This window comes from Helicoverpa zea, chromosome 18 (genome assembly GCF_022581195.2).
Source record: "Helicoverpa zea isolate HzStark_Cry1AcR chromosome 18, ilHelZeax1.1, whole genome shotgun sequence".
Lineage (NCBI taxonomy): Eukaryota > Metazoa > Arthropoda > Insecta > Lepidoptera > Noctuidae > Helicoverpa > Helicoverpa zea.
Window position 1 is genome coordinate 2,211,322 of NC_061469.1, and position 25,949 is coordinate 2,237,270.

The following is a 25,949-nucleotide window of genomic DNA, read 5'->3' on the forward strand; positions in this document are numbered from 1 at the left end:
TTCAATATGCAACTCAAAATTTTTATTATTTATTTTTTTATTTTAGCTGAAAAAAAAGATAGGGTAAGAGTAGAACCAATAAAAGATGTGATAGCGCCCTCTTACACACCTAAGCATAACTACTACGCAATCGCGCATCATCGTCATTACAAATAACGCCATCTATATTTCAGTTTCTTTAATATCTTACATTATAATACTACCAAATTAAAATGACACTTCCATGTAAGGACCTCAATGTATTTACTGTCTCACTTCATTTTGCAGACCTATAATGATACGTTTTCTCGTTTGCCACTATTAAGATTGTCACCCCTGATTTACACGATGGCAGTGCCGGGTCAGCACTGACTTGTCAGTGGACTGACGTCAGTTACTGACTCAATGTAAATCAGCCATTAATCATCCCTAGTCGTTTTTTTGCGACCCGGACGCTCGCTACTTTTGTGCTGTTTTATTTGCGATATAGACGCTTGTGATTTTTGTGCATCATGCCTAAACGGTGTGCATTGGGATGTTCAAACTGTAAGTACAATCATCATCAAAATAATTATATAGGTTTTTGAGTAGCCCACCAGCAAACTTTTTTGCTATAGTGGCCGTTTTTTTCTATTTTTTAAATAAGTACTTTGATCTGCATTTTGTCAAAACATACTCTTGTTCTTCCTGCCATGTTCCTGCCTTGGGTCGGCTGTTAGCCGTCATACTTACATCCGCTTCATCTTTCAGGCTCCCTCTGATATAGTTATTTCAACAATTTTAACCCTTAGTAGGTATTGTGGGTCAAATTCGACCCAGAAGCGGACATTTTCGGTAATTATTCTTTTAATATTTATGCTACGACTGCGCGCTTCTACGTATTCTCAGTGCGTCGCTAGCTGCGGCGGGGGTGCGGATGTGCAGCGCTGCAACTATCTTAGAAGCAAAGGTAAGTAGCCGACTGGGTCACGTTTGACCCACGACACCAAGTAAGTAGCTTTTTTCACTGAGCGTAATTTGTAACTTTTTTTGTTTTAGTGAATATTTCTACTACAATGGGGGCTTTTTGAACGATAGACAAATCGAGGAATTGATGAACGACTCAAATGATGATTTGGAATCGGAAAATCGGAAAGGACACCAAATATAAACCAACTTTCAGTTATCAGTCCCAGTTTGAAGAATCAGTTGCATCGACCTCTTCTGCAGCTTCAATTTCAAGTCGGAAAAGGGCCCGATGCTACCTATGCGATTGGAAAAATGACCGAAAACATTCTCTAAAATGTTCTAAATGTTTACATATTATTTGTAAGACACATTCCTTCCAAAATGTTCAGTGTTCTAGTTGACAGAAAGTATAAAGACTAATCTTGTTAGTTTGGAAAAAGTCGTTTTGATTTTGGTTGTCATTTTTTTTATTTTATGCTGATCTCAGAAGTAATTTATTTTTTTGTTATCATAAGGATATGAGAAGTGCCATACATATCTTTCAGTTAAAGTTTTTCATACATTTCTATTTTTTTTTTATGTTTTAAGTTCACACTAACCAGAAAGTGCCAAAAAATTAGGTTAGTTACAAATGTGTGTAAAACATAATATTTTTTTAATATTCTAAAATTAAACCAAGATAATTTTGTAAAAAATGCTTCTTTTATTTCATAACTAACCATATTTTATACAAATAATAAAAAAAATACGTTCTGCAACAGATTTTTTGGTATGGGTAAAATTTGACCCACAATACCGGTAGTGTTGCCAAAAAAGGCGATACCAGCTAAGGGTTAACATTTGCCAAGCCCGCTGATTGACATTATAAGGAGCACCCTTTGGCTTTGAGTATGTCAATATGTATTGATATAAATGATTGCTAAGGGAAAGTAGTTTTAGATCTTAAAACATATCAAGATAAAAATTAAAGTCATCTATCATTTTTTGCAGACCTCTCCTACCATAGATTTCCGCACCCAGAAAGGAATCCTGACCGTTTTAAGGCTTGGGTTCATATTGTTGGTGGGAAGTTGGATAGTCCTGCTGATTACGAACTGTATCGGAAGAAGGTTATTTGTGATATCCATTTTACAGACAGAGATAGAATCCGTAACAACCGCTTGAATTTTATGGCCGTGCCCTCACTTCATCTTCCTGGTAAGATTTACATAAATATTAGTTACTATAAATTATAATAAATTACTGGGCTGAAGTTGATAAAATCCCAAACAAATCAATCCAAAAATTCAAATCAAACAAAGATCAAAAATAAAGGAAATCATCTTCATTCATCAATCATGGAATATTACTCATTTTTTTAAACAAATAAAAATATGGTGCCAGGCATTCAAAAATTGATTGTGGTTATGTGTAACATGGCTTTATTTTTAACCGACTTCCCAAAAAGGAAGAGGTTCTCAATTCGGCCGGTATGTTTTTTTTTTTTTTTTCTATGTATGTACATTGATTACTCCGAGGTTTATGAACCGATTTACGTGATTCTTTATTTTGTTCGACGCGGAATAGCTGCCAGTTGGTCCCATAGTCATCAGGTCAGGATCTGATGATGGAAACCCTGAGAAATCGAGGGCAACCTTCGAAAGTTGTAGGCATACATAAGATTAAAACTTGACACTCACGTGTACGCCTAAAAGCACTATTCAACAGTGAAGATTTGGAGCTGACCTGATGATGGAGACCAGAGAGGGCCGAGGGAACTCGACAACTGAATATGTAAACTACCTCGTGTTTGGGCTTATATTATTTGAATTGACTAGACCTTTGCAACAGTGAAGGTTCGGAGCTGACCTGATGATGGAGACCAAAGAGGGTCGAAGGAACTCGATAACTGAATATGTAAACTACGTCGTGTTTTGCTTATATTATTTGTATTACTAGACCTTTGCAACAGTGAAGGTTTGGAGCTGACATGATGAAACCAGAGAAGGTCGAGGGAACTCGACAACTGTATATGTAAAATACCTCGTATTTGGACTTATATTCTTTGTATTGATGAGAACTTTCCACTTATATGGATAGTAACAACGATTCGTATCACTGAAAAGCTGTAAATAAAAAACTTTTTTACAAAATAATTAAACCGACTTCCAAAAACACGAAAAAGATCCGATACACCTAAAATTAGTTTTTTTTTCTTTTTAGTGTTTTTGGAAGTCTGTTTAATTTTTTTGTAAAAAAGTTTTTAAAGATCTTATTATGTACTAGCTTCTGCCCGCGACTTCGTACGCGGATCCTGTCCCTTATGCCAGCGACTATGGGGTCAGCAAAATCAAAGATCTGAATAGTCGCAATAGACGTGACCATAGGGATAAAAGTAGTGATTCTAATTAGACCGCATTTAAGTTGTGTGTGGCAAAAATATTACACGTAGGTATTATTTCGTAAAAAAACATTAAATAGATGACAAAGTCGTGGTGACTTAGTGGAATTCGTGGTGGTTTAGTGGGTAGAGAACCAATCTCTCAAGTATGAGCGTGCGTCTTTGATTCCAGGTCTGGCAAGTGCCTGCCAATGCAACTTTTCTAAGTTCGTATGTACTTTCTACGTATATTTTGGATACCAATGACCGTTATTTGGAGGGGATGTTAAACTGTAGGTTCCGACTGTCATTGAACATTCTTGGCAGTCGTTATGGGTAGTCAGAAGCCAGTAAGTCTTACCAAGGGGTAACCGGGTTGTGGAGGTCAGATAGGCAGTCGCTCCTTGTAAAACACTGGTACTCAGTTGCATCGTGACTGGAAGTCGACCCTAACATAATTGGGACAAAGGCTCTTGAGATAATAACGACAATAATAATGAGATATATGCACCGCAAGACATCTGAGGCTGATGACGGGGAGTAGCGACCCCGCGGGGCTATATATACTGAGTTCTCCAGGGAGAGTATACTGTCCCCCATCTCCGGCCGGTCGGAGTGAACCATGACGGGGGTAGGTCTCACGCCTCTGGCTTGGCTTGGCCGTCCAGAGTGGAGTCGCTAGAGCAGGATTAGTGGCCCTGCTCGGAGGGTAGGTGCCTCATGGTAAGCACAGGGAGCGCGTAATCCGCGTTTAAAGTCCGCCGAGGTATCCTCACCCTTCAGCCGCTCATGTCCCTATTGCCCTCTTGTTGCTATTCAGTGACTGGTTACAGTAAGTGAGGTGGCGAGTCTCCACCTGCCGTTTTTACATGTACCTAATACATTGTCATCCACTAACATCCCATCAAAATAGCCCAAGTAGTTTTCCTCCATAGTTAGCAATAGTTTAGCACAGAACCGGGGATTGTCTTTTTTTTAACGACGTCCACCGGGGATTGTCCTTGGGTTCATTTCTATAGTGTATAAAGGGATAATCGTCGGTTTTGTGTCACCATTTCATTAAAGTTGTCTCAAAAGGGCTTCAGCGTGTTGGCTTCGACCCCACGTTTGCCTCCCAAAAATTTGGAACTCTGTAGTCCCGAGGTCTGGAAGAGATATACAAAATAATAATGAAGATAAAACGCAACAAAGTTAGAGAGTGGAGGCTCGTGACGCCACGTCTAGGTATGTAAAATTTGTACTAAGCAGTGACTTAACACGAAATTCAAGCGTTGTTGTATCTTCGTTATTATTTGTTTGTGAGAGAGAGAAAAGAAAAATGCGTGTCCATTATTTTAGGGTTATCTAAAAGACGGACTAATTACTTATTTTGATTCACTATACCTATTTCATAACATTCATTTCTATACATTTCAAGTGTAGTATTGCTCTTGAAGTTCCACATCAGGTGTTCCAGATCTTCGATGTTTACACGTCAATAGAGAGTGCTTATCAGATTGAACCACTTTTGCTAAAACGTCATATCTTTATAAGCTATAGTCTAGCTGGGCTCCTGGGTTTCCACATTAGGTGTTTTACATCTTCAATTTTTATAAGTCAACAGAGAGTGCTTATCAGATTGAACAACTTTTGCTAAAACGTCATACCTCTATATGCTATAGTCTAGCTGGGCCCCTGGAGTTCCACATCAGGTGTTTTAGATCTTCAATTTGTATAAGTCAATAGAAAGTGCTTATCAAATTGAACAACTTTTGCTAAAACGGCATACCTGTATATGGTACAGAGAAGCTGGGCTCTTGGGGTTCCACATCAGGTGTTCCAGATCTTAAAATTTATAATCTCAGCTGAAAATGCTCATCAAATGAAACAATTTTTGCCACGGCACCATATTTGTATCTCTTATAGTTTTATTGGTCTGTTGGAGTTCTGCATCAGGTCTTCAAGTTTCGAAGATAAATTATAGCCTATATGTTGACCAGGCCTAATACTGATACAACAAAGAAAAAATCATTGAAATCCGTTCAGTAGTTCGGAAGATTAGCGTGTACAAACAAACAGACATACAGACATACAGACAAACAGACAGAATTTTTTTTTTGGATTTGTGCTCCATTACTGTTTCTAAACCCCACCCAATTATTATTTTTTTAATATATTCAATGTACAGACACAGTTTTTTTACAGATTTATTATATGTATAGAATTTACAGATTTATTATATGTATAGAATAGATCAGTGCTTAGAATTACACTTAACATACACTCTTTCGAAGTCGTGGTGGCCTAGTGGGTAAAGAACCAACCTTTCGAGTATGAGGGTGTGGGTTCGATTCCAGGGTCCAGGCAAGTACCAATGCAACTTTTCTAAGTTTGTATGTACTTTCTAAGTATACTTAGACACCAATGGCTGATAAAAAGGTAAAGGAAAACATCTTGAGGAAACCTGGACTATAAAGTCTGAAATCACCAACCCGCATTGAGCAAGCGTGGTGATTAATGCTCAATCCTTCTCCATGTGAGAGGAGGCCTGTGCCCAGCAGTGGGACGATAACAAGGCTGTAACAGTATACACTCTTTAATTTTTCAGGCCAGTCTGATAATGTTGGTTCTTCAGAGCAAGTTTTTCTTGCACCTGAACATATAAATGAAGAAAGCAGCCTCACAATATTGAAACAAATGCAAATAGGTACTTGCATTATATTAATTCTAATTATTTATGACTTGCATGTCGTTTGTATGTACATAAATAATGTAAAGCTGGGTACTCACTTAGCAGTGTAGCACGTAACGTATCAGATACGGTATCAAATGAGTACGTAGGCATGAGCCCGCTGCGAGCCGCTCGCGCGTGGAGCGCTGTAAGCTCGCAGTGACCCGCTGAGTGGCGGTTTCACTGTGAACACAAAGGCGGCTCGCAGTGTGCTCGCGGACGGCGTCACGACCGCTTGTGTAGTGAGTACATATGCGCTAGCTTAACCTCCAGTTGAACACTATTGAAATGTCCACTTATCGCTTGAGACTTTATATCCATTACTAAACTGTTAGGACGATTTAGATTAGGACTGTTAGGGCTTTTATATTTATCTAAAATATTATACATGAATTTGAAAGCAGCACTAGCCACCATTTGATACATGTTGTCGGCGTGACGTCGTTGCGAGCACAGCGGATCCGGCAGCTCGTAGCTAGATATGTGGAGGTCTGTGGACGAGCCGTACCTACCCACTTGCAGGTTGATACCGTATCTGATACGTTACGTGCTACACTGCTAAGTGAGTACCCAGCTTATGACTAAAACAGCTGGGCAATGCTGCAAATAGTGTGGTGTTTAATAGAATCTTGCTCAGACCTGAATTGTGATTTACGAATATCTTCCTATGTTTCTGTGCTTAGCAATATGCTTAAAACTTCTTATTTCAGGCAAGTTTGATAAAGTTGGTTCTTCAGAGAGAGTTTTTCTTGTACCTGAACCTCTAAATCAAGAAAGTAACCATGCTATATTAAAACCGTCACTCACAGGTACTTATTATTTATGTTCAGACATAAAAGTGTTAAAGGTCAATATTTCTCATGAATATTTTTCTCACATTACAGATAACTCTGCTAGACCGATATCATCAGAACACGATTATTGCCAGAAGAAGGCAACAGATAAATACAAAAGTAAGTCATTTTTATATTGTCAGCTGCTTTAGCAAAGTGAGCGCATTTCAAGAGAAACACCATACTAACTAAAAATCAATTGGCTGTAATTTTGGTAATGTTGAACAAACAGGGGCCCGATTCTCCTAAGTTAATAATGTCAAAATCGAATAGAAATCGAATCACAATATGATCGTAATAGCAGTTTTAACCATATCGGGCATTCTGCTACTAATAAAAGACCAATCGTATTCGATTGACATTTGATTGGTGTGCGATTGGTCTGCTATTTTGGTGATTTTAGTCTATTATACGGTAGTTTGCTCTATAATAATATTGCAATAGTTAATCATTTGCAGACAAAATGATTCATTTGAATGACAGAAAAGGATAAAAACGTTTATTTCAAATAAAAAATAGCGGAATGCCACATACGTTTCAATCGTAATCGAGTCGGGATTGGATCGCAGTCGAACGTGAATCGTATGTTGCTTAAGTAAAATTAGGAGAATTGGGCCCCTGATGAATACTTCATACGTCTTTCTCCACCGACCATGACCAAACAACAGATAAATAAAAATTAATGTAAATGCATGCACGTAGGTAAGCTTATTTTGAAAGTACATTTTTTAAAACGGTTTTATTTTCAGGACCACAGGGCCGGGTGTTTCCGTCATTGTGGTTAAACAAGTTACGAACAACAAGGAGGCAAATTAAAACCTTGCAGTGTAATTTAACGAGAACAAAAAAGAAAAATGAAAGCCTTCAAATGAGGTTAGCCAATGCTGAAAAATTTTCGAAGGATGTTTTATTAAAAAAACTGACTAATAACATGACGGTAGCAGCAAACATTTTTACAAAAATGCAGTACACACAGACAAAAAAGAAGCCTTCCGGACGCAGATTCTCATTACAAGAAAAAGTGCTCTTACCCGATATATTACTTTCCTCTATGGCAGTGGTTCTTAACCTTTTTGACATGAGGGACCATTTTAACTAAAGTTTGTCTTGCCGGGGACCACCTCATCGGTTTACCTAAATTGAGAGTTCTTTGATAAAGAATACAAACATACTTTATAATTAGCACTCATTTCTTTATTATTTAGCAAAAAACTAAAAGTTAGAGATTTTAATTTAATGGGATATTTGCGACTGAATTCTTTACTAATTTCTGAATTTTTGGTTCAGTACTACTAAACGCATGTCGGCAGTTGTAGGTAAGCAAATGCAAAGATAAACATATTATGCCTATGTAGTTTCCAAATGCGCGAGCGAAGCGAGCTCGAAATTTTTATCGGACCTAAACCAAATATTACTTAACTTTTTGTTTGTTGACCGATGCAAAAACGAGAGCATATAGGCGAAATTTTAATTATTTTTTAAGACTCAAAATCAAAATTACGTAAAATGTTGCGAAAACCCGCGCCCGCATAGATAAGTCGATAAAAATAAAGTTAGATAACGTATAGCAACGTCGCGAAGCGAAGCTTCGCGGACCACTTGGAATGCCTCCAGGGACCACCAGCGGTCCGCGGACCACCGGTTAAGAATCACTGCTCTATGGTCTAAACATTATTCTTTAATTTTGATGATATATCGTATGAACGATTACGCTGAGCATAAAAATATTTGTCATTACTAGAAAAATATACATTTGAAGTGGCGAAAAGGGGGCGTTTTGGGGGCTGTCTTTTGTTTTTGAAGTTCGAAAAGGGCTGATTTATCAGCCTAATTTGAATAAACGTTTATGAGTTTGAGTTAATCCGCAAAATGCTCGTCATGTGCAAAAGCTTAAAGCTAATCCGCTGATATTATAAAAATAAAATCTTTCCTTTTTTTATAAAACGTGGAAAGAGGAACGGGATTTTTTCCGATGTCTACTGTCAATGTCACTTTCATAAAGTGACAAACTGACAATGACATGATGACATTATCAGTATTTACTGATTGATGTCCGTCCCAATTTTCTTGTTTGTTATTATAATTGTTGTTATAATTATTTCTACTTAATGCATAGCTTTATAAAAGTAGAGTAACACGTATTTCTAACATAATAATGGTGACATACTGCTGTGTGCAAGATTGCGGTAACAATAGTAACAAAACTAGGAAAGATTCTACTTCTGTTATATCGTTTCACTCGTGAGTGTTGTTTTGTTTGAAATCAATTAATTAACGATGCTTTAAGATAAATAATATTAGATTACTGTAGTGTTTTTATTGCAGGTGCCAATGCCATTCTTTTATTTCTAGTTACATTTGTATATTTACAGTTTTATACATCAGTTCGTCCCTGTATTAATTAGTTTATATTAATTAATTAAACCAATTCCTCCTTAGACTGCCTTCGAATCCAGAGCTGCGTGCAAAATGGTTGAAAGCCGTCGGCCGCCCAAACTGGACAGTTCCCAGTTACGCTAGAGTATGCAGTGTGCACTTTGATCAGGATCAAATAAATTATGATGGCCATAGAGTAAGGCTTAAAGATGATGCTGTTCCTCTTAATTTGTTGCCAGTAAGTTTATTGTATTTACTATCTTTTAATTAAGGTTTTAAGCCCCCAATACACAATGGCCTGTGATGGGCCACGCTTTGCATTGCTATCCTCAGTGGCCGGTGATGAACTTAACAATGGCCAATTGTGTAAAGACCACAGGCATCTTCTTGATGAAAGTAATTCCTACAAATATTATTTTCATGTAACAGCTATATTACTGACAAGTTTCATCAAAAATCATTCCGCCCTTTGTCCATAAAGACATAAGAAAAATTATGTAAGTGTGATTAATAAAGAAAAATTGATTGAGTAAGATTAAAGACAATTATTTTACCATTCAGATAATAAGTTTTTATGGTAAGTACAATTTACATAAGTTACTTTTATATTTTTTCAGTCAAATTCAAATTTTGAAGCTTCCGATGTGGAAGCGTGCCGGATCTGCTTGGCCACAGACATCAAGTTGTACAGTCTACAGGGCACATACCTGGCCACTTGCATGCAGGCCCTAGTTGGAATTTCTGTAAGAATATTTTTTACCAGTAGCTTTGTGTTACTAAATAACAAATAAAAAAAAAAGCTTCACATTAAAGTTAACAATAATACCAGGCGCTGTACTTTTACTTTGAAATTAGTAATGTTATGGTAGTCTCATGTGAAAGTATAGCTTGGGGTTTGAAATAGTAGTCGGCTTCTAATTTCTAATTGGCTCTCTGTTGTCTATGACTTCTTTCTATTGTTATGTTATTATAGCTGCAAGTCTTCCATTGTGTATTGAATAATAATAACTTTTTTCAGCGAAAAGGCTTGGGTATAGAAGGCTTGCCACAATTTGTCTGCTGCCTCTGCACACCAGCTTTAGTAAAATGCAAGAAACTCATTGAACAATGCTCAAAATCTCAGAACATACTTCTGGATATATTTAACAAGCATGGAGAGGTATGTATCTCTTACTGGCTAAAGCCCACCATTTTCCTTCTTAAGCCTGTTATAGAAAGCCTGGCAAGGTGTGGCCCTGGTGGGCCTACTTGCTAACACTCTTTGAGAAGCGCGAGGAAACACAGAGGCAGTCGACAGGGGGGGGATGAGAGGTGCGAACTCAAGGCACGCCGCACTCTCCTTCAGCCTAGCATGACGGCTTCAAAGAAGGAGGCGATGGCATCCCATTCCCTCTCGCACCCACTGATACCCAACTATACTTTTTGTGCAGGGACTCTCATAATTTTTTGTGATAACAAAAGATTTGACGAGAACTAGATGTACTGTTACTATTAAAAATATGATATTTTTTCAGGTTAGTGAAAGGCTGATCAAGGAACAAACCAGTACCCAAAATAAGGCTACTATAGAAAATGAACAGTTATTTGAAAACAATGACCTTATTAAGATCAAGACAGAATCAAAACTCCTAAATAATGATTATGATGATGAAGACTTGTATTTTGAGAATGACGACGATTCTAATACATATATTTACACACAGATAGTTGAATCTAAGGACTATAAAATGGAAGAAAATGATGATGATGAAATAAGTGATGTTCATGAGACTGAAAAGACTAATGTTTGTGAAGACACTGTTAATAGCAGTACTGATAAAGATTCAAGTTTTAATAGACAGGATGAAAAAGTAAGATTTTTGTAGTTCTACCTTCTGCTTTCGTGCTAAGCGACTTATTTATTTATACAGGCAAACCGACAACATATTTTCAAAACAAGTATAGTTGCTTAGTTATCATACGCACGTGTTTACAGTGTAAATATGTCACTTACAGGTATGCACACCATTTACCTATTTGTCATACTAGGGCAAAAATTAGGCTATGTTTGACTCCTGGTTTTAAGCTACCCCCAATTTTCAGCCGAGCACCAAGCCAACCCAAGTTATAAGTCCTAGCAACATCTGCAGGCGATGTGGTGAGGAGTTCTCGTCATTCAGAGACATGATGAGTCACATGAAGGCGCAGCACCCGCGTCCGAGGCTGCAGCACCCGTGGAGGGGAGATAAGCCCTATCCTTTGCCTTGCGAAATTGTGAGTATGGTTCTTAGTCTTGAGGGCAGTGTAGACGATCAATTAAATTGCGCAATTTTAAGAATTGTGTGATCATATAACTTAATGTTAAAGTTTACAATGATTTTAGCGTCTTACATTTTTATTGTAATAATGAGACGTGATTTTATTTTCTTTTGTGGCCCCTTTCGATTTCAACTTAAATATATCTAGATTTATTATATTTTAAGTACCTATTGTAGGGATAGATGTCTGTCATTAGTTTTTTTTTTTAACTTATTTTATAACGTGACCGGAATTTAATTGCTATTAATTTTTCCCTTTGTTTACCCAGTGCGCAGAAATAATGACGGGTCGCAAGAAGCACTGGCTGCACTTTCTGCGACAGCATCCGAAGCACGTGAACACATACCACGCGGTAATTACGGCCGTCTGTGATACTTGCGGGAAAGGATTTCAGGTACTTACTTTCATTTATTTTCTACATAGTAGATAAAAAATAATCGTTTTTTTACCAAAAGTATGACAGTAGTATGTCTTCCTCAACTGCTTATGTGGTAAGTTATTCTTTGCAAATTCATGTTAGGAGTGCCTGTGACCGAAGCCATCACCAGACGAATATACATAGAATACATACGTACTGTACACTATACTGTATAGCTATGCTTAAAAGTCTGCATGTCCCGCCAAAAGTAATGAACCGAGGTACATAGTAGCCTAGCTAGATCCTGAGAAAGAAAATAAGCAATTTTTTATACTACTGCAGGAAGTAGTTCCTTCGGAACGCGGGACCAATGGGAGAGCTACTGTACTTATATTTTCCTTTCACAGAATTCAACAAAACTCCGCGTCCATCAAATGCGTCACCGCAGCCCGACGTTACAATGTGAGAGTTGTCCGCGCCTCTTCTACGACAAGTACAAGTTGGCGCGTCACGCTCGCGTGCACAGCGCGGACAAACCGCACGTGTGTCGCACGTGTGGGAGGGCCTTTAAGCAGCAGAGTAATCTGGATCGACATTATAAGGTCAGTTAAAGAAAAAGCTACAAAATATACCTACTAAATCCCTACTAATATTATAAATGCGAAAGTAACTCAGTCAGTTTAGGGCTGCCATCTCGAATTTTGCCAAACCCGGACAAACATTAAAAAACCCGGACTTTTGGCGTAAATCGCATTTTTTCCCCGAACGAGTACGATTTATTTTAAACAAAATAATACCTAATTTGTAATCCATTTACTATTAACATATACTTAAATTCAATGAGGTGCTTCCTTACATGAAAAGTGTCCGGGTTTTCCCCGGACACTTCTTGAAACCCCGCCCGGACGGCCCCCGGACGGCCTCCAAACGAGGACAAATCCAGGGAAACCCGGACGGATGGCAGCCCTAAGTCAGTTACGCTTTCACATGTAAACCACTGAACTAATTTTAATAAAATTTGGTACAGAGATAGAGTTGATCTTGAGAAAGAACATAGGATAGTTTTTATCCCGGACTTTTGAATAATTCTCTTGGAAACGCGATATAACCGAACTCTACGCGGGCGAAGCCGCGGGCGGAAGCTAGTATGCATGAAGCATAAAAAAGCCAAGAGAAGATTTATAGTATTAAATAATTTCTATAAGTAAAACGTGCGAATAAAATACACACAGTCCAGTATCCAAAGTTGTTATCTTGATACCTATTGTACACACATACTATTCATCGAAATAGGGAAATCCCCTGGCATAATACTACTTCATTCTTGATTACATGTTTTTAATTTCTGTTTTTTTTTACAGGTTCATACAGACGTCGCTTCCTACAAATGTACAATATGCGACAAAGCCTTTAAATACTCGTCGAGTAGAAACTTGCATATTCGCACCGTGCACCAAAATGTGAGTCACCCGACTAGGAAGAAAAGAAGCAAGTCCACAAATGATGATGATGTTGATGCTGATGAGTCGTAGAAAATATAAAAATCCTTCAAATTATATCTTATATTTATGTTAACGTCTATCTATACTAATAATAGCATATGTATTTACTAGTTAATGTGTGCAAAATGTTGATGTTGTTTTATGGGATAAGGGCAGGAGGATGATGATGTTTTATATGTATAACTTCCTGTTACTTTTTTATACATAATTATGTAGTATCGTTTGTTTTCCCAAATATAATAAAATAAGAGAATACAGAGGACACATTTTTTGTTTGTTTGTTTATACCCTAGGGGCTCCGAAACTACTGTAACGATTTGAAAAATTCTATCATATAAAGCTGCCCTTTCCCCGATTACCATAGACTTGATTTTGTCCGGGCATGGGAATATATTCCTCTGGAACGTAGGTGAAAATATGGAGAAGGGAATATAATTTGGCCATATAAGCGTTTAATAAAGCATTCGTTTTCTAACCGAATGAAATATATTTAGCATCATCCTTGGCATTTTAGGACATATTATTTTAATTTGGAAAAGCAGTACACGCTGTACACGTGTTTAACTAACTTTAGAAAACAAAAAAAATATTAAGGTCTGAAAAGACGAGTGTTCAAAGTGACTCTAGTCTGTACATTTTGCAGTTTTCCTGAGTGCGTAATCTGTGCGTAAAAATGTCATTTGTCATTTTGCTGCGATAAATCGCTTCACCACTTTTGTTTTCTTGTCGCAAAATAATCCCGATTGAGTTCACGTGTTCCAATAAGTTAGCAAAAACTTAGTTGCGGGATCGATAAACTTAGTAGCTTGTAGTTAGATAACAATTAGGTTGTGGTACATGTGTGTACAGTTGCCGTCACAACAATGGAAAACCTTGATCGTAGCAATAACAAGAACGTGTCTCTCAGTTTGATAGCAGAATACGGGGGTTCAGATTCCGATTCAGATGATACAGAGACCCGTTCGAACGACAATACAACTGATTCTGATGCCGCAGACCTTACGGAGATGGTGTTGAAGAATAATATAATAAACGCGTGCGCTCACGGGCCTCTGTCGAGGCCGAGCGGCCGTGACGAAGCGGATGTCAGTAGGCACATGATAATCGACAGTGCGGAGAGTGGCGTGGTGGAGTACGAGGTGACGGAGTACCGGGATGCGGACAGCGACTCCGACAGTGAGTCCACGAGCGCCTCCAGCGACAGCGATGTGGACTCCGTCAAAGACATTGAGGAGGTCTCCAGCGGGTTAGTACCTCTTTTCTTATACATGGGTACTCATTTGCGCAAAGCTGAGCTTCTTAAAGGTATAGCTTTAAAAAGTTTACATGATTTCAAAGTATTTTAGACCTTTTTCAAGTTTAAGTAGTGGTAAGGTAGGTAGATGAAGATTATAATTTTTTTTGTAGTTGAAGGTATGATGAAATTTTGTTACATAGGTCTTTGATTCCATCTCTAGAAATAACCTTGATAACAATTCTATCAGTAGAACTTGTAATTAGATACTAGAATTAATTGAATTAATAGGTTGCAAATATATTATGACATCCAGTTAGCACAGCAGGATTCTGACTAACGGGGAGAAATGTATATACCTGATGAAACTGGTTACATCGTAACTTATTGCTGTGGATATGTTAGTGGATAGTGCTATAAAAACTTATTTATTTAATTTCTTACTAACTGTCCCCTGCGGTTCCGCCTGTGTCCCAAGGGAACTACTTCCTGGTCTATGGTAAAAATTGGCCTCACTCAGGCTGTAGACTAATGTGAACTAATTTTTATTTAAATTGGTTTAGTAGCTGGACAGACAGCCACGTAATTTTGTTTTTATGATATTAGTAAGGATTCATGTTATTTAAACAAATGGCAATGGCCTCTATAATGCATTTTAATAAAAACTTAATAATTTTATCCAAAAATGTATATTTATTAAAATGCTTATACCCTCTACTAAATTATAAAAATATGAATGGCTTATACTAAAATAATTATTATTTCTTGCATCATCTTGATAATAAATGTTATTCATACTGTTTACCAACTTATTTGATAGCAGATTAATTAAAAAATTTCATGCAAATGGATTTAGTAAAGGTTCAATTTGTACCCATTTCTTAATTTTGCTCAAGAGTGATGAAATCTACCTCATTTATAACTTATGGCAGTGACTGTATGCAACATGTAAATGATAGAAAACGCTATGTCCATACACCATGCTAGATTTGCACTTTTGACTGTGATAGAATAAACTTAACATAAGTACTCATCAAGATCTTTCAATATGACAAAGTTTTATCGCTGTCAAGCAATTTTGAAATTGGATACATACATTGCTACAAAAGTGCCCATACTCCTTTACATCAGAATCCTAATACACAGACGGATTCCATGGATTTACAACAATAGTTAGGATTACATTGTATAATATAATAATGTATTAATTTATTCTAAATCAACATTGTAACAATAGCAAATATGCAAAAATAAGAGATAACACAATTGCATGCTGACTTTATGTGAGTTTATCGCTGTTTGGATGTCATTGTAGTCGGCTAAATTGATTAGGTATCAAGCTAATGCCTTTGTTGCTAGTATTTGCAAGTTTTTAATGACATGAGAATAGATTTAAGAAATCGAGTCGTGTAAAGTAACTCTGTCTATCTGTATGTCTGTCACTCTCTTACGGCAAGAACGGAAATGTTGAAACTGGTAAAAATTACTGAACCGTTTTAAATGGAATTTGGGTACACAGATAATACTAGCTACTAGCTGGACCCTGTGAAAGCCCATTGGCTACTTTTTGTCTAGGTGCGATAGGTAAGTTCCCTTAGGATACAGGTAGAACCACGGGTAACTACTACTCAGTTATATCAATGTTATCAATGTAGCTTCTGAACTATTTTACGAACGAAAATACATCTACAAAGAATACTGTTACTGTTACTGTTACTGTTACAGCCTTTTTATCGTCCCACTGCTGGGCACAGGCCTCCTCTCACATGGAGAAGGATTGAGCATTAATCACCACGCTTGCTCAATGCGGGTTGGTGATTTCAGACTTTTTATAGTCCAGGTTTCCTCAAGATGTTTTCCTTCACCTTTTTATCAGCCATTGGTGTCTAAGTATACTTAGAAAGTACATACAAACTTAGAAAAGTTGCATTGGTACTTGCCTGACCCTGGAATCGAACCCACACCCTCATACTCGAAAAGTTGGTTCTTTACCCACTAGGCCACCATGACTCTGACAATTACAATTGATTACAAAGAATAATCTAAATATAAATAGTTTAAAATACTGAGGTATAATAATTTATATTAGTATCTTAGCTTAATCACCTACCAAATTAAATAATAAAACTTTAATACATTACTTTCAGAGATGAATTCGAAGGCCAAAACAAGACAGGAAAGCCAGAGACACCCAAAGTGAACGGTGAAATGGGCTTGGATGACCTGCCTCCCATAGAAGATCTTGCCATCAGCCTGCCAGCTCAGGAGACCACCAAGATCGGAACCATTGCCAGCATAGTTGATAGATTAGGTAATTATACAATATAATGTTTTTTTTTTATTTAGGTTTTGCTTATGGTTTCACCTATGACCTGAGGGAAGCCCCTTCCAAAAAGTGATAAAAATAATTTATATGTTATTGCGACATATCATCTACGTAACTGCCAAATTTCATCATAATTCTTACAGAAGTTTTAGCTTAAAAGAGTAACAAACATACCCACATACAGTGTAACAAAATTTTGGATCATTAATATCTATATTAGTGTTATAAAACTGAGGGGTTTGTTTGCTTGAACGCGCTCAAGAACTACTAGACCGATTTATAAAATGGACGTAGTTATGCAGAAACGTTCCAACCCACTGTACGCGTAAATGCTTATATCTCAAATTCAACTTGAATTTGAGATATACCTAAGCATTTACGCGTTTCAGTTGTATTCTTTTTTATTCTAACTAGTAAAGGTACTAGAGGTTTTATTGTTGAATTATATTGAGTTTAGATAACCATATGCTAAATTTTAGGCTGTTCAATCACAATAACTCGATTTCGGGTGACTTGTGGGTTGGAACGTTTCTGCATAACTACGTCCAAATATCAGCCCATTTATTAATACAGGCTGTGGTCGGGCTGCGGAATTGTTCGAAAGAGTTACCCCGAGTTGGGTTTTAGTCAGTAAGAGACTGACACTCCCTTCCAATGCACCGATAGCGAGAGGGGTCATTTGATGATTTCCCATAATATAAAAAAAGGTAGTCAGTAGTCTACTCTAACCCCGACCTATTATTAGTATCATAACACAACATACTTAGGTACTTCACTTCAGTATATTCCTATTTGCCATCGATTGAGTCGTCTCGTGGTACGCATCGCGTACAAGTCACGGCTTCTGCCCTTGATCGCGAGCTTTTTTCACGACCTCCATTGATTTCCGCATGGTTTTTGTAATCGATAGCGAAACGACCTTTCTCTGAACGAGTTGATTTAACTGTTTAACCGATTAAACCTTTTTTTGGGTTATGCGAGTCAAACGAATAGTGAAGATGTAATGTTTACTGCTATTAGAACTTCTTTGGCAATTATTACGGGTAGTCAGAAATCTGAAAACCAGACCCACCAACGCACTAACGTAGATTTGAGCAATTTAGCTGGCCAAAAGTCTTTTTTTTTTAAATAAAGGTTATCATCAAATTGTGGGTAAAATGGAAAGAGGAATACCCCAGCAATAAGAATTTACCACATCTACCTACCAAACATGCGATATGCGCTTGCACCAGGAGTTAGAACTTGACCTTTGTGCAAATTTTACGTTATACGTTTTTAGAGATCTCGGTAGACGGTATTAAAGAAAAATTATTTTTGTGCTATCTAATTGATATTAAGCAACTATTATGATGGATTCGAGTTGTGTAGGTAACAGTTATTATATTTTAATATATTTTAAGTGTGATCACTTAATTTTTTATAGTATTATTTCAATTTTAAAAGAGGGTGTGTAAGCAAAATATTTTTTTAGTAATTTTCTTGTTTAAACACAATTTTGTTATATTATCGCGTTCGACCGCGTAACATTTTTTTTAGTTTTAGATATTTGACATATTAAACTAGCTTACGACATATTTTTTGGCTGCGGATAGCTGCGGATGTCCGACTTACAGGCTTTTTAAGATTTGAAGCTCATACAAAAATAAAATACTTTTTTCTTTAAAATGTCACAAAGTGCATTTTTTTTGTTTTGGGTACCTCTGGCGTAAAAATAGTGACCCTACGTTATATTTACAATAAAATACAATAGCAAGATCTGACTAATTTGGAAGAAAAACTAAATTACCTAGGAAACTAACTTTTGACCTATTAGGGTGACACACCTGATAATATAAGCAGTTTTAAACAAAGATTTGCATATTTTAAAATAGCTACGAAAGTAAGAAACTGAAACTGTAAAAAAAATCCTTAAAACTAATGAGAATTGGTGAAGCAGAACATTTGAACGCCCGACAAGTGTTGGAAATCGACCGGGGCGGCCATCTAAATCACTTAAAGATTGTAGTGAGAGGACTAAACGAAGGAAAACTAAAGAAATACGAAACTGAAGAAATGTGACCAACAAAAAAAACATCAAAGCAAGATTATTTTGCCCTGAAACAATAAAATATGCTACTACCAGCTGAATCAAACACAGAGTCTGATATATCAGAGGCAGAAAGTGAGGAATAAAAAAAAATATTAATTATTTTTTTACTACATTACATATTATTTTGAAATAGATGTATAAATAGAATTAAATAGATGAATAAAAAATATCATAACTACTTTTAAAATGAAAATATATGATACTCTATATTTAAAAAAAAAAAATACGGTTTTTTTCAATAAAACATGCTTATTATCAAAATACAATGCTTAAATAAAATAAATAATAAAATAATGATAAAATAAAGATAGAAAAAACGAAATACATTGTAAAATATTTTTGGCCGCCTAAATTGGTCAAATCTACGTATGTGCAACGGGTGTCAGGCCATCAATCTTATGTAGGTATCATGACTTCAACTGGGTTGAGGAGATCAGATAGGCAATCGCTCCATGTAAAACATCCGAGATAGTTGGTAAAACGTATGCAGTTAATTAAATTGTGATTCCTATTATATTGAAATTGGCGGCAAATAAGATAAATAAGAACATTTAATATTGAATTACATACTAATTATTATCTTATGTCTTCCACAGTTATAGTTCGTGCTCTGCCCGAAACACCTGCGGTGGATCTGGACAGCGTACTGTTCTTAGATAATGGCGCCAAAGCTTTAGGCAGAGTCTTCGATGTGTTTGGCCCTGTAAGTATTCATTTTCATTTAAAAAACATAGTATCTTCCGTCAGCGGTTTCACTCGCGTTCCGTTGGAATTACTTCGCGCAGGGTAGCCTATAGGCTTCCTCAATAAGTGAACTATCTAACACTGAAATAATTTTCGAAATTGGCCCAGTTGTGTTCAAACAAACAACTTTGTAATATAATGGCAGTGTAGATAAACGGGATTTCCATGAAAAATACATTGTTCTTTGGGAAATAAGATGTATGACATGATAACTGCGTCTAAGTGCTGCGAAGTAGTGCTGCCTTATATAATAAAAACGTAAATATAGGATCAAGAAAACATCGTGCTGTCATAATACATGGTCTTAAACCATCTTTCGCGAATTCGTGCGTGCAGCATTTTTTGCGTGAAAGAGGTTACTCCGTTTACTATCTTTTGGAGGTTTATTCGTTGACCTAAATAAAAACCACTAATAGGTTTTTAGTTCACGCATGACGCAGCGTAAATTGCGGTCCAAATATTTTTTTCTGTCGTTCTTTTAAGCACTATTCTTTGCCAACTTTACTTAGTTTTGGCTTAATTTCAAACTTATTTGAACATTACACTTACATAAGTGTAGGGTTCAAAAAACTGTAGGACATTGCCAATGTGTATGACATTTCAGAAACGGTAAAGTATAAAATTCTTGGCAATCACCCAGAACCATAATTTTTAAATTTATTTGTACTTTAAACTGCACTTTTATGGATTCTAGCATGGTAATGGCGAACCATAACTCAAAAGGGGTAATTTAATTCCATAAATATAATGACATTCAACTGAAAAAACTGTGATGTTCTTTGAAGAATTCAAAACTCCACAATCATTTGTTCAAACTTACTAGTAAAGCATCAGTTTTGAAAGTCAACATTTCTTTACAAAAGACAGCCTCAAAACGCCATCCCATCACTATGGTCGGGGAAACCACACAAACTGAATAGAATTAAAACTAATTTTTAAACCTTACATGAGACGTCACATTTTTCCGTGAATGTAAAAAAAAGTTGTTTTCCCAACATGTAAATGAAAGGCGCCGTACACTAAAGCCCAAATTCACCTTCAAAACGTCAGTTTTCTTACAACAACTGTTTCCTTTTTAATCTTCACGTTTAATTTTCTAAACAAACAGTTGTTTTAAGAAAAATGAATTTATGCTGTCGGTGCACTTGGGCCAAGACTACTAAAGTACCTCGATTATACAACATTACCCTTGAAGCATAATAAGTATCTAAACTGATATTTATTTATGAGTACATCAGAACGAATGAGATTTATTTTTATGGCCGCCTATTAACTACAGATGGTTGATATTATCATAATGATATGCTTTAATAGTACTGTAAACAAATACGATGGTATGACACATTTTGAGGAAGTCTTTCTAACGATCATTATGAAGATCCGTAGCTGAATAAGTACCTGCTATAGTGAATCTAAAGATTAATATGTAAGGAAAAGTAGATAATACCACTAACTGCTATTTCTAATTGTGTGTATCTAGGTTTTTATCCGGGTGTAGTTTGTGTAAAACACTGGAATGGCCATTGGGAAATTGCAGTTCAAAGACCGGTTTCACTGGTTACCGATAGTTACTTGCCCGATAGTTGCCTGCAAAAGCCTATTAAAAATAAAAACATTTAACTTTGAGTTGAGGCTATCTTTTAAGTAGGTGGAGGCTGCTTAAATTTCACATCGATTAATGAATTTTGTCTCCAGTTAATCAAATTCAACTGTATACCTACATCATTTATAATCTATAATGACTACCTACCAGATATTTGCATGTCTATTTTTTTTGACTAAGTGTTTGAAACATGACTAGTTACCTATAAGATCTCCTTTTGTACAACACTTAAGGCAAATAAATTATTATTTTATTTATTTTATAATTTCTAATCCAAAAGTTATAGCTTTCTGTCAGATAAGTTGCTGATAGGCTATTAGAGACTACATGCTACAAAGAGTGTGCTAAGTAGGAATGTGGAAGGATGGAGAGGCAGAGGTAGACCGAGGAAAAGATGGATTGATTGCCTGACAGAAGACATGAAGTAGAAGGGAGTGGATGTAAGTATGACGTCTGACAGAGAGGAATGGAAGATAAAGACATGTTGCGCCGACCCCAAATGACTTGGGAACAGGCGGATGAGTACCCGGTGAAACTGGCAGTTTTTTTTGTAGTATTTCATGTATATTCTTTTACCCCAGGTAACAGAGCCTCACTACTGCGTGCGGTTCAACTCAGCAGAGCACGTGCGCGAGCGCGGCGCGGCGGCCGGCGCTGACGTCTTCATCGCGCCGCGCACACAACACACCAACTACGTCTTCCTCGCTGAGCTTATGAAGTTAGTATTGCATATTTATCTTCTTTTCTACATCCGGTTAGACTGGAAGCCGACTCCAACATAGTTGGGAAAAAGGCTCGGAGGATAATGATGATGATGATGATTTATCTTCTGGTGTAACTCAAGTTTAGTGCAATATGATTTGATTTTACATAGTCACATTTCAAATATTAATTAATAGTTATAAAATGTCAAATCTTGGTGCATGGTTCCTACCTTAAAATTGGATTATGTCAATGTATCAACAAACATAGCTTAACTTACTTAATCTTTCAGAATAAAAGGCTCGGATGCATCCTGGCTGCACGACGTGGAGCCTCCTCCCCATCAGATCGAGTACTCCGACGATGAAGAGGAACGGAGAGCGAACAGAGCGCGGCGCGAACAGAGGAGGGCGCAAACTGAGGACTCCGAGGACGGAGAAACCTCCAAAAACGCCAGAAAACTCCCAGAGAGACGCAACCAAAGACCTTCAGAGTCCAGCAGCCGCTTCGGCAGCGGACCCAGCAGGGGCAGGAACCCCTTCGCAGCAGGATCTAGAAGAAATAACAACCCCAACGCATTCCCGCGCGTGGGTAGGCCCTGGCCCAATAATATGGGGCTTAGGACACCTCCCCCGCACCCGAACAGCGACCACGGAGCTCACGGGCCTTTCAGTGCACCTCCGAACTTCAATGGTCCGCCAATGTTCCCGCCGCCGTTCAACCCTTCCACACCACCGCCGTTCATGGGCAACATGTTCCAGTTCGGAGCCAGCAGGATGTCGGGCAGCCCCGTGCCTCCCTTCCGCCACAACGTGCCGGTGTTCGGCTCCAACTACTGCAGCGTGCCCGGCCCCCACCCCCAGTGGGTGAACAACGGCCCGCCACCGCCCCCAGGAACCTAATGCACAACAATCTAATCGATAAGAACTATCTCATAATAATTAGTCGATAGTTAGTCCAGTAAAATGTCTAACAATACTAAAGTGTGGTTATCCAAAAATAAATTTATATTTATATGGAATAAACGATGATTATTACAGTATTTATTGGTTTTGTTTTTCTCTTATACTATATTACACTTGTAATTCGACGTATATCCGGAAAGAAAGGCCCAAGAACCACAAATTAAGCCACCCTTGCATATACAGTCGTGGTAATAAAAAAGTAATTAAAGACACCCCCCCGACTCGAAGTGAAATAAATAGTTATGGTACCGAGTTACCGACATGAGCTTAAGCACAGTATAAAATGTAGGAAATGTTACTATTATTAAAATAAACATTACATTGTGTTCTTTAAATTAAGGACAAAAAATATTTACTTTCTTTAATACTTTAGATATAACGCTCTATGGGAGCTGAACACAGACTCAAAGTGAAATAAATAGTTATGGTACTGACATGAGCTTAAGCACAGTATAAAATGTAGTATTATTAAAATAAACATTACATTGTGTTCTTTAAATTAAGGACAAAAAATATTTACTTTCTTTAGTAATTTAGATATAACGCTCTATGGGAGCTGAACACAATGTAGCGGATTCTTGGCTGGTCAGCTAATTAAAGACAGTAAAGGCCGAGTTAAGAAAAAAAAACGAAAGATAGAAATAGTTACCATACTTTTTTTAAAGTGAGCAAAATATTTATGAGAACTGAAATTAGGTAATAATTTAGGTTTCCTTCATAAAAATTTTTCATCCAACCAATACGACTAAAACAAAAATTCTGGTAAGTACAATTTTTTAAGGGTTTTTAAATAAAGTTTTGTCATGCGGATTCATTCATACCACTTGAACTGTAATAAGGACATGGCAATAAAGGAGATGGCCAAATTTTCATAGTAAAAAAACCCAGAATCGACAGCAACGAAATGGGTACCAATGTGTTCATTATGATAGACCTTTGATGGTGCCAAAAAGTCCAGCGTGAAATCTATGGGGTATAGAAGCTATATATATCATATTTTCACAAAAATAGGTTATGTTGATTTTAAAGATTATTTACTTAAAGGACCATAAAAAAACAAGGTATATACTATATACTAACATTATACATGCGAATAGTAATATCACCATAGTTAAAGAGTTTGCCTGGTAATTAAAAGGTCTTGAGTTTGACCCCCTCCCATTGCACTATTGACGTGAACCACACCGGATACAATTAAGTACCGACCTTACCTACTTCAAGAGGTTTCCCTGCTACGTGTAAACTTCTGAACTGAAAAACAAAAGTTAAAAAAATACTTTATATTTCTTTTTAGCTTTTTAGTCATTATTCGCGTTAGTGCGAATAAAAGTAAAAAAAAAGTTCTCGTCAATGCGAATAATATAAGCCCAAACACGAGTTAGTTAATATTTACCATTGCCGAGTTCCCTTGACCTTCTCTATTCTCCATCATCAGGTCAGCTCTAAACCTTCACTCGTGTAGAGTGCTAACACACATACACCTGAGTGTAAAGTTTTTACCCTATGCACAACTTCTAATGAACAGCAAACGGAAAAGTTAAGCTTTTTTTATGTACTAAAATCTTCATCGAAAAAACCTTGTAAAAAGAGAACCCCGTGGATTTTAGATGATATGAAATACTTTTTGTAATCTACACATTATACTGAATCCAACCATACATACGAAGTTTCTGTCGACTCTGGGTTTTTTTTTGGCCATCTCCTTTATTATTACAGATGCCTTGTTAATGGCACTAAAAAAGTCAAGGTTTGAGAACAACTGAAAACCGACGCCAAGTAAAACTTGTCTGCAAACAGACTTTACAGTGGTTTTATAAGGAAATAGAGAACTATTCACATTATTCGGTACCTACTGCTTTTTTCGGAGTCATCTGATGCTAAAAGGACGAAAATTGTGTCTGCAGAACTTTAAAGATGACAGCCGGGTCGGGTAAACTAGCAGGGCATGGATAACGGAAGATGTTACTTTTGGAAAAGCACCGCGTGTCCATACTGTAGTTGGCGATTTCTACTATCAAAGGTGAAAGTTGCTCTGAACAAGTATTTAAAAATGATTTTGTTATCTGGTAATACAAAGGGATTTGATGAATTCTAAAAAAATAAATTGATTTTAGTCACCTCCAAAACATATGATGGAACCAAAGTACACCAAGAAAGTTCTCAAATGTAGGAGGCGAAAATGTTATAGTGGGGGGCTGCTCGCCACTGTTTAGTGTAATAATAATAATAATTTATTTATTGTTTACAAGGACCGGATTATACATAGAGTGAATACAATTGGCACATAAGAGTAAAAACAAAATCCAGTAAGCGGGTGAAGCGCTGTACTCCTAAATAGGCTACTGAGTAACCTGAGCTTAGTAGAAACAGGACCGATCCCGATTATACAATATACATATGGAGGTCTTATATGGCAAATGACGTGGTACAGTTTATAATTAGGTATACTATCCCAGTAACAATAACTTGCATGCAGAAAATAAAGAAGCATGCGGAAAATAAAGAAAAATGAAAGATATTACAAATAGATAAATTTTGGGTGTGTCGGTGAGTGTGTGTGTGTGTGTGTGTGGTGAGTGTGTGTGTGTGTGGTGAGAGTGTGTGTGTGTGTGTGTGTGTGTGTGTGTGTGTGTCGGTATGTGTGTGTGAAATTATATTAATGTGGGTGGTTACCTTAGGAAGTCTTCGGTTTCATCATAATTGAGTGTAGATAGGAACAAGCGGACGGTTTTCTTACAGTTAAAAATAGTAGATCCGTAAATTGTTTGTTTTTCATTTATTTTATTATATAGTGACGGACCAAGATAGGGGAAGAATTTTTTTTATAAACTTTTTTCGGACCGACGGAACAGAGCAGATATTATTTTTGCGGCGTTTGGTTATCTTTAGATAGGGTGTTTTTAAATGTTGCAATAGGATAGTG

The 25,949-nt window shown here is 36.9% G+C and overlaps 2 protein-coding genes and 1 long non-coding RNA gene across 6 annotated transcripts; 2 read left to right on the top strand and 1 right to left on the bottom strand.

Annotated features, from left to right (window-relative positions):
* The first annotated feature begins 339 nt into the window (after window positions 1–339).
* On the top strand, window positions 340–13,627 carry LOC124638716 (zinc finger protein 675-like). Of its 4 annotated transcripts, XM_047175751.1 has the most exons (14): window positions 341–525; window positions 1,918–2,124; window positions 5,874–5,972; window positions 6,707–6,805; window positions 6,881–6,949; window positions 7,579–7,702; window positions 9,269–9,443; window positions 9,823–9,948; window positions 10,224–10,364; window positions 10,720–11,055; window positions 11,288–11,458; window positions 11,772–11,897; window positions 12,269–12,463; window positions 13,223–13,627. In XM_047175751.1, the coding sequence occupies exons 1-14, from the start codon at window positions 492–494 to the stop codon at window positions 13,391–13,393; spliced, it is 2,073 nt and encodes a 690-aa protein (XP_047031707.1). In that variant the 5' UTR covers window positions 341–491; the 3' UTR covers window positions 13,394–13,627. The 4 variants fall into 4 exon arrangements, with proteins under 4 accessions (XP_047031708.1, XP_047031707.1, XP_047031709.1 ...); XM_047175752.1 differs by lacking the exon at window positions 6,707–6,805 and having other exon boundaries at window positions 340–525; XM_047175753.1 differs by lacking the exons at window positions 5,874–5,972; window positions 6,707–6,805.
* A 402-nt stretch (window positions 13,628–14,029) lies between these two features.
* Window positions 14,030–23,103, top strand: LOC124638874 (H/ACA ribonucleoprotein complex non-core subunit NAF1). The gene is made up of 5 exons (XM_047176009.1): window positions 14,030–14,609; window positions 16,745–16,908; window positions 19,609–19,715; window positions 21,941–22,077; window positions 22,354–23,103. Exons 1-5 carry the CDS (start codon window positions 14,227–14,229, stop codon window positions 22,961–22,963), a joined length of 1,401 nt encoding a protein of 466 aa, XP_047031965.1. The 5' UTR covers window positions 14,030–14,226; the 3' UTR covers window positions 22,964–23,103.
* LOC124638875 lies at window positions 23,072–24,471 on the bottom strand. Its single transcript, XR_006985413.1, has 2 exons — window positions 24,420–24,471; window positions 23,072–24,277 (listed from the first exon to the last, which is right to left on the bottom strand). It is a non-coding gene; the product is annotated as an uncharacterized LOC124638875 (long non-coding RNA).
* Window positions 24,472–25,949: the final 1,478 nt, after the last annotated feature.